At 41.4% G+C, this 10000-nt stretch overlaps 1 protein-coding gene across 1 annotated transcript in view; it reads right to left on the minus strand.

The window, feature by feature from the left end:
* Window positions 1-10000, minus strand: part of plxna3 (plexin A3) — a 169072-nt gene that overhangs the window by 11414 nt on the left and 147658 nt on the right. Inside the window, exons 24-29 of the mRNA XM_034132199.1 lie at window positions 6416-6650; window positions 6102-6244; window positions 2127-2282; window positions 1533-1633; window positions 1379-1445; window positions 1-87 (exon numbers count right to left, since the gene is read on the minus strand). The exon at window positions 1-87 is cut by the window's left edge and continues 60 nt beyond it. Coding sequence (XP_033988090.1) covers window positions 1-87; window positions 1379-1445; window positions 1533-1633; window positions 2127-2282; window positions 6102-6244; window positions 6416-6650 — 789 coding nt within the window. The remainder of the gene's footprint in view (window positions 88-1378; window positions 1446-1532; window positions 1634-2126; window positions 2283-6101; window positions 6245-6415; window positions 6651-10000) is intronic.

Raw genomic sequence — 10000 nt, forward strand, 5'->3', positions numbered from 1 at the left:
CTCTCCTGTGATGGCGTCGATCGGACCTTTCTCCATCTGCTGCTTTATGGCGCAGTACAACATGAAGAGAGGCTCCCCTGCACACTCCTGAGAACACACACACACACACACACACACACACACACACACACACACACACACACACACACACACACACACACACACACACACACACACACACACACCACACACACACACACACACACACACACACACACACACACACACACACACACACACACACACACACACACACACACACACACACACACACACACACACACACACACACACACACACACACAGTCAGAGAGAGAGACAGGTCAGTCTGAATTCCTTTATTACTTCAACAATTTTCATCCTTAAAAATCATCTGCAGCCAACCAATCCCCTTCCTTTCCTATGAATAAATTAACTGCAGCTCTGATCTGATTGGTCACGGTCAGACTGACGAGAAAGAGCTTAACGAGGTCAATTAGGAAGAAGAGGAAGGAAACCAAGAGATGATAAGTTACTATGGATAAATAATATATTTTTTTTTTAAATAGGTAAAAGGAGAGAGATCATCATCAGTATAAAAAGGTACTTTAAAATGTAATTAAATGTATTCTTATTTTATTTTTTCAATCAGTTTTAATCAGCAAACACATTTCTGTAGTTTATCACAAAACTAAAAAGGCATAATTGGTTTTAATATGTCGAAAAATAAAAAGGGTTAAGGCACTTCTCTGGCAAATCATTTTAAAGTTTAAAATCAGATGGTGAAGTTCCTAAAACATGGACATGTTAAAATAAACCTGAGCCAACAACAAACTACTTAGTAAAGGTGCTAATTGAACAATTTGCCAGCAGAGTGTCTTTTAAAAAAATCTAATTATTCAATTCCACTCATTTATAAATGTTCCAAACCACTTCAAGGATTATTTCTGAAACAGTATGGAGCTCAAAGGCTTTCTCTCTTGCCGGTTATACCACAAGGTGAGTTCCTTTTTATTTCCTGCTTCTTCACACACATGCTCTCCAGTACAGGTTAGCTCTGAGTGTTAGCGATGCTAATGTAAACACCGACCATATTACGTCCAAAACAGTCGGGCATTGTTTCTGATAGCAACGTTTCTGATAGGCCCGTGTGTGTAAAGCCAGCCCACATTTCAGATATTACGTCATATCGGACGCAAATCTGGATCAGCTCCGTTGTTCCCCCGTTTTTAGAGATTTGGGAACGGAGGAGAAGAGAGAGGGTTTTATTTTCTGACGCTGCGTGAGTTCCCCGACACACCAGGGACACATGTTTATGTATAAAAGACATCACAAAGTGCATTTTGCATGATAGGAGAGCTTTCATATCGACTTGTGAAGAGCGTCTGATTGTAAATACCTTGAGGAAGCGGTGCAGCAGGAAGGTGAACCAGTTGGTCAGCATCTTCTCAGCCACTGACTCCGTCCTGAAAGAGGTCAGAGGTCAATCTGCAGTCCTGCTTGTTTTATTTTGAAAGGTACTACAGTCTTTGTTGTTTTATTTTGAAAGGTACCTCCTGAGCAGCAGTTTGGGATGGTTCTTGTTCTCCAGGTTCTTCTCGATCAGGTCGGCCAGCAGCTGCTTCAAAACCATCGTCGCATACTCCATACGACCCTGAAATAATAAAGAAACAGTTATTAAATTATAACACCTGAAAGATATCTCAAATAATCCTTTATCAAGTTATTAACTAATGTCATTAACCAGTTATTAACAGATAATAATGCAAGAAAATATTGTATTTAATCTTTTATCAAGTTTTTTTCTGATATTTACATGTGCAAAACATTAATTACACTTTTTTAAATAAAGTTTTAAGGCAAGGCAAGGCAAGGCAAGGCAAGTTTATTTATATAGCACCTTTCAACACAAGGTAATTCAAAGTGCTTTACAAAAATGGAAGACATTTTTTAACGGTTATTTAGACATTAAAACATATTTTAACCAGATAACTGATATTAAAAAACATCTAATAATCAATTATTACCGGAAAATAGGCACTGCATATCAGCTAAAAACATCTATTAACCAGGTATTAATTAATATGTTCGCATACAATACTTATAAAGAAATTATAATAAACACACAATATCTTATTTCTAGGTACCTGCAGCGCGGCCATGAGCAGCGAGGCGACGTTCCCGCGGTCCCTCATGGAGAACGACCTCTGATCCTCCAGAGTGTGGATGAAGGTCAGCAGGAACATCTTGTTGTTCAGCAGCTGACTGAAGAGACGCAGCGCCTTCTCCACGTTAGCAGGGGACTGAACACACACACACACACACACACACACACACACACACACACACACACACACACACACACACACACACACACACACACACACACACACACACACACACACACACACACACACACACACACACACACACACACACACACACACACACACACACACACACACACACACACACACACACACACACACACACACACACTTAGTATAAAACACTGAAACCTAATCATTCTCAAAGATATTGAAGTGACTGTTATGTTGTATTTATTGATTGTTGTGTTTTTATCTTAATGTGTGCATATGTACATGTGTCTGTTGATTGTGTATATATAGGTATATACATATTGCATACATATTTTTATATATATTTGTATTTGTGTATTCGGGGTTGTGGGAAACGGTATTTAGATCTCTCTGTCTGTACACACAAACTGAAAGATTGACGTTGACTTGACTTTGATACTCTGAAACCAAAATAATCTTAAGTGTATTATTTTGAAACAAACAAATAAGTGCTTCCTCATAGTTTTTGTGTAAATATATAGATGGGAATCTAAGATATATTCAAAAATAGTGACTGAAGGGTTCCCACAGTTTAAAACAAGTTTGATTTTGCACTTTTTAAGACCTTTTAATGCAACTCGAAATTACATTTAAGACCCATATTATGTGCAAAATGGGTCAATGAGGGGCTATTAGTAAATAATAATACAAATGAAATAGATATTATCAATATCGGCGGTTGTGGCTCAGTAGATAGTGTGCTGGACTTTGAATCAGGGGATAGCAAGTTCGAGTCCCACTGCAGTCAGCATGCCGTTGTGTCCCTGAGACACTTCACCCCAAATTGCTCCTGTGGGGATTGTCCACAGTATTGAATGTATGTTAGTCGCTTTGGATAAAAGCGTCTAACAAATGACATGTAATGTAATGTAATCAATCATTTTGAGATCTAACAATGCAAGGAGAAAAAGGTTTTAAAAAATCCTAATTTCCATGACAAAAAAAACGTTTTGATGACAATTAAGTGATGTGTTTTATATTATTGTATTGAATGCTTTTTATGCTGGAATCCTAGAATTGTTTAACAAAACATATATATACAAATATAATAATACAATTCTAAAGAATAAAGGATTACCTCATGGTTTAGCATTTTTAATAAGTATAATTATTTATTCCTAATGCACTAAGGGTTATAAAAACGTATAGGAACCACATTTTACAGTTCACTGTTGTTTGTCTATCTATATATACATTTAATATACCCACATACTAATTAAAAAGAAACCTTGAATATATCAAAACCGGGACAAGAATTTAAAATATCCATCCTTTTGAAAAACTCCTTTTGATTCACGCTGGTTTGAGAAGACTCGGTCCGCTGAGAGCAGAGACAAAGACAAAGAAACTGTTTCTGGGGAAATGATGGAAGATGACGATGAGGAGGAGGAAGGTCTGAGGAAACGTGAAGCTGCAGAGAAGCTCAGAGGCTCAATGCTTCCTGCTGGGTCCATTCATTAAAGCTAAGACTCTGCACAGTGGAGACATTTCTAAAAGCAGATTTGTCTGCAATATTCCTCTGTATTTGTTCTGGGGATAAAAGCAGTGACGTTCTATTTTGAGGTTCTATATTTTAGAGGCCTATAGACAGAGTTGGGTGTAACGCGTTACTGTAATAATATTACTTTTGTCGGTAACGGAGTAGTGTAACGCGTTACTTTTATAATTCAGTAATCACACTACAGTTACTAACATTGCCCCGACACGCGTTACTTTGTTACTTTTATAAAATCAGTCATAATCACACTGACAGACAAGAGGGGTTTCCGCCGCAGGTTTATATGTACGTAATCTGCGCGACTTGCGCGTCCACATCTCCACGTGCAGTGCTGCATAAACATGGCAGAGTCAGCGATAACTTTCGAGGGGTGGAGGTATGCCCATTATTTTGAGTTCGTCCGAAGAATAGACAGGAATGTGACGGTGAGGTGCAAACTGTGTCCAGGCCAGAAGCTGTTATCCACTGCTGTAAACACCACGTCAAACCTCAACAAACACCTGCAAAGAACACATGCTAAGGTGAAGCTAATAGCTAAGGACCCCCGAACCCAGCGTGAGGATGTTGTGAGTGCGTCGCCACCGCCGACTCCGAAGCGGCACAAATTAGAATTTGGAGGACCGGTAACCAAAGCAGAGATGGACAGGCTTGTAGCATCCTTCATAGTAGAGGTAATGTTGCCCATTTGCACAGTGGAATCACCATCGCATCGTTCAGAGATATACTGCGCAAAATACAGATAGCAGGAGACAGAGGACAGCCATGGTCAGAGCTATCTGGATCAGTCTTATGCGACAATGGAAACTGAACTAAAGAGAACATTTCAAACTTTAGCAGTCTGCGTGATCTGCCTGTAGGGAGGGGCGGGCCGGCCCTGCGAGTAAAGTAACGAGTAAAGTAACGAGTAAAGTAACGAGTTACTTTATGTAGAGAGTAACGAAGTAGTGTAATATATTACTTTTTTTTAGTAATGACCCCATCTCTGCCTATAGAGTGGTGCAGTGACGAGTCCTAAAACCTGGAAGTGAGTTAGCATTTTACCACTTCCTGTTCCCTCGTCTCAGAGCCAATGGGATCTCTCCATAGGATGTTGGAAAATATCTGGAAATAAGGTCTGTGGTTGAGACACATTGAAGAGACGGATCACGTTTTGTTCTACGACATTAAATCCATCAGCAGAGACCCACACTGGTGATTTCTGAAGAGTTGACGTGTCTGAAAAACGATGGTTGTTAACAAGTGGCTGAATAGGACTACAGAAGTTGTCGAGGACGTTGTACGTCATTACGCGGAACACGTAAACACTCCTCTAAGTTAGTTTGCCCTGTTCTGCTTGAAAGCAAGTGCCTGCCTCCTGCAAACTGTTCAAACAAACACTTCAACTCGTACCATTTAGAATCTGTCTGTTTGAATATGGATCTGAAGTTGGTGTGACGTTGAAGTCGTGCTGCTGTACTCGGCTGTAGTTCCTTTATAGCATAACGTTAGCATTTTGCTTCTGGCGATGTGGAGATTATCCGGCTGAACAAAACGTGCATTTATCAAACAGGTTCGTTTCCACAGATCTTATTTCGAGCTATTTTCCAAAATCCTATGGAGAAATCCCATTGCTTTTTTGTCGAGGGAACCAGCAGCTTACTTCGGGGTGAATACGTCCTCCCTGCACCGCTCTATACTGTCCTTTTTACTGCAATTTATTCTTATTGTCCTCTTATTTATCCTCACTTCCTTTTCTCCATAACTCTAAAATCGACTTCTCCTTGAATTCTTTCATCTAGATTGCATAATCCTCGTGTGGCTCAAAATTGGCTCTTTATATGCAAAAAAAACGGTGAAATTCACATGATCACATAAGGGTTGTCTGCTCTGCTTCTTTTGATTGGCTACATAATGCCCTTTGCATCCTGAAAAGTACATTTAAAAAGCTTCCCATCTGTCATTTGTGAAAGAAAAGGAATATGGGGTGTATTATATAAACTTTAAAGGCACGTCTTTGCTTTTAAAAATCATTAAAGAATGAAGAAGATAATGGCTTTCAAATGGTGCGTAATACCTTGATCATTCATCAGCTGCAATTCACTTCATTGTGTGTGTGTGTGTGTCTGTGTGTGTGTGTGTGTGTGTGTGTGTGTGTGTGTGTGTGTGTGTGTGTGTGTGTGTGTGTGTGTGTGTGTGTGTGTGTGTGTGTGTGTGTGTGTGTGTGTGTGTGTGTGTGTGTGTGTGTGTGTGTGTGTGTGTGTGTATGTGTATGTGTGTGTGTTTACATCGAGCTCCTTGAGGACGGGGTGCTCCTCGATGCCGGGGAACATCACTCTCATGGTGTAGTTCCTGTACTCCAGGAAGGGGATCTTCACTCCGTCCATGTCGTTGGTCAGCTCCTGGATGTCCGTCTGCAGCTCTGCAAACGCTGGAAACAACAAGAATAAAGTACAGTTAACTGTGTAAGAGGATGTAAAACACAGTAAAGTACTGATACCATATTTATTATTACTTCCACTACTTCCCACCTCTGCTTGACGCTCTCAGGGTCTTCAGATATTAGAGCAACACGGTATAAATAACCTCATTTATAACGTACCCTCCTTGCACTCCAGCGCCACGCGGCTCTCCAGGTTGTCCATCTGCAGCTGGAGGCGTTTGAGCGTGCGGTCGGCGTCTCTGGTCTTCCTCTTGTAGGCGATGAGCACGGCGATGATGGCGATGAGCAGCACGCCACCCCCCGCCCCGATGCCGATGATGGCCGGCAGCGTGAGGGCGCTGTCAGAGTAGATATGGAGCGTACCGGGGAAATACTCCAGACCCCCCACCAGGATCTGCAGGAACACAGAGAGACAAGTTGTTTACATACTTTAAAGGTCCCCTATCATACTGTTTTTCAACAATATATTATAGGTCTCAGATATGTAGAAAACATGTCTCTGAAGTGTTTGTCTAAAACACCAAACAGATCATTGCAGCATTACCCATAATCCCCTCTGTTTCAGCCCTGTTTCCAAAGTGCTGATTCACTGTCTGTTACTTTAGATGAAAATAAGGAGCCCCTCCCCACGCCCCTCTGAGAGATATTTGGTTAAAAAGAACTCCATATTAGCCGCGTTCACACCGGAGTACTTTTCACCGTACTTTTCGCGTTTAGTTCCGTTAGTACCCCTTATGTCGCGTTCACACCAAAAAGAGCACTTAATCTCGGGAACTTTTACCCCCATTTTTAGTGCCCGCTGAGAGATCGTACTTTCCTGGGGGAAAAAAGTGCCCCAGTTCTGGTTGGCTGGGCGAATTGCAAACCACGCCCCGTACAACTCTGAAATGTTTTGTAGAGCCGCCATTGTATTATCCTCGCATTAGCATTATTAGCATTAGCCCAGCGCACAAACGCAGAGAGACTAACTTATGGCAACACAAAACAAAACATGGGAGCGGTGGAGTGATGAGGAGGTGTCGGCGTTCTGGCGATTTACTCGGAAGGCTTCAGTAGAAGCCAGTCCCCAACTCCGGGGACTTCCGGCCGGGGACTCCGGGTGGCAGTATAGAGTGGCGAAGTCCCTCCCCTTCCGGTGGACCTCCATGGGACCTTATTTCGGAAAAATTATGTATTGAAGTCAATGGAGAGAGAAAGATTATCTTTCGATCCCGTTTGAATTGTGCCACGAATTACACATATGATGTTTGTCAATTTAAAAGATAATTTTGCAAGTCAAAAAAAACAAAATGTGTCGTAAAACTGTGAAGTAACACATTTGTTTGTGTGAAACGCTCAATGAACTACATCTCTGGTCAACAACACACGTCACCAAGATGGCCGTCACTACTGTCTTGTCAACAAAACGATTGACTATCCTCACTATCACCACAATGAAACACGTCCTGAAGAATGTCATGCAAAGCTGCCTGCCTGCCTTCCTTTGATTCTCTCTGAACTGCCTGGTCGTTTTAATGTTTAATGTCAACCATTTGTGCAGATAGCATGAAGTAGATTAGATCGCTAGCGTTAGCGTTAGCATTTCTCCCCCGGGCTTAAATGGTGTATTATAGAATGATCACACCGGTGACAGTACTCTTCAAAGGGTTCACGAAATATGACTACTACTCTTACTGTTTAACATTTTGGGTTACTTAATGTTACTTCATGTTAAGGCTAATACAAATGACAAGGCTGTAATGCTAACTAACGTGCTAGCTACTAGCTAGCTTGATCCACACACTCCTGGTCCTTTCATCAGGCGGGAAGCGAAAGAACGAGCAAGACCCATTGCTGGTATAATAACAACCTGGTACTAAGCACACAGGCATCTTGTTAAAGTTATCTTATCTTAGCCAGCTTAATGATCTGATCTTAGTGTCTCAATTGTGACATCACTTACGCGACTCTGGGATTTGTAGTCTTTCTAGTTGCGTATTTTTCATAGTCTTATATTTCAACAGTTTTACGACAAACTGTGACTTTTTTGACATGGAAATTATTTTTTAAGATTGACAAACATCATATGTGTAATTCATGGCACAATTCAAACGGGATCGAAAGATACGTTTTCTCTCTCCATTGACTTCAATACATTATTTTTCCGAAATAAGGTCCCATGGGGCGGAAGTAGATGGGCGTGACTTCGCCACTCTATGCGCCGTGAAGTTGTTTGCTGCCTGCCAGTAAACCCAAAGCAGAAGAAGACGAAGTGACGTCAGCGGCTCATTTGCGTAATCTTCCCTCAGGGAAAAATACTCCGGTGTGAACGCGATCTGTACTAAATGCCCTGGGGTAATAAGTGCCGGGGCACTGAGTGCCGGCACTTAATACGGCAAAGTACTTGGTGTGAACGCGGCTAATGGTGCTCTAGGAGGAGATTCAGGTGATAAGGGGGGGGGGGTTACCTTGGTTGGTGATTGGCTAATGGTTACACAAGACAAAACATCATTATGACATCATAAAGTGGCCAAAATCTGATCAGCTCATTTTCAGACAGGTTTTTATATAAATGGATCAGGACAAAAAGAGAGAGAATCTTTGTTCCTGAAACTTTCAGAGTCTCTTTCCACAGAGGGGACACATGTTGATGTAGAAGAGACATGAAGAAGAGGGGACACATGTTGATGTAGAAGAGACATGAAGAAGAGGGGACACATGTTGATGTAGAAGAGACATGAAGAAGAGGGGACACATGTTGATGTAGAAGAGACATGAAGAAGAGGGGACACATGTTGATGTAGAAGAGACGTGAAGAAGAGGGGACACATGTTGATGTAGAAGAGACGTGAAGAAGAGGGGACACATGTTGATGTAGAAGAGACATGAAGAAGAGGGGACACATGTTGATGTAGAAGAGACATGAAGAAGAGGGGACACATGTTGATGTAGAAGAGACATGAAGAAGAGGGGACACATGTTGATGTAGAAGAGACATGAAGAAGAGTAGACACATGTTGATGTAGAAGAGACATGAAGAAGAGGGGACACATGTTGATGAAGAAGAGACATGAAGAAGAAGGGACACATGTTGATGTAGAAGAGACATGAAGAAGAGGGGACACATGTTGATGTAGAAGAGACATGAAGAAGAGGGGACACATGTTGATGTAGAAGAGACATGAAGAAGAGGGGACACATGTTGATGTACTGTAGAAGAGACATGAAGAAGAAGGGACACATGTTGATGTAGAAGAGACATGAAGAAGAGGGGACACATGTTGATGTAGAAGAGACATGAAGAAGAGGGGACACATGTTGATGTAGAAGAGACATGAAGAAGAGTGGACACATGTTGATGTAGAAGAGACATGAAGAAGAGGGGACACATGTTGATGTAGAAGAGACATGAAGAAGAGGGGACACATGTTGATGTAGAAGAGACATGAAGAAGAGGGGACACATGTTGATGAAGAAGAGACATGAAGAAGTGGATTTTGCATAATAGGTGACCTTTAATTTAACTTTTTCTTAAGTCCATAGTGAACTCCCAGATGACGCACTGCCCTCGCAGACATCTTTACACGCTGTACGGATATTATATGAGTATTAATTATCCCTGTTGTCTCCTGTGTTCATGTTTTATTAAAGCTCTTCCTCTTTACAGGTGATAAACATCGATTATAAAAACAGACGAAGGCTCGTATGAACAATCTGATGAATAAGTGATGAAGACGAGTTGAAACAGACTCTCTTCATCTCGTT

The sequence above is a fragment of the Trematomus bernacchii genome, unplaced genomic scaffold (genome assembly GCF_902827165.1).
Source record: "Trematomus bernacchii unplaced genomic scaffold, fTreBer1.1, whole genome shotgun sequence".
NCBI classification, from domain to species: domain Eukaryota; kingdom Metazoa; phylum Chordata; class Actinopteri; order Perciformes; family Nototheniidae; genus Trematomus; species Trematomus bernacchii.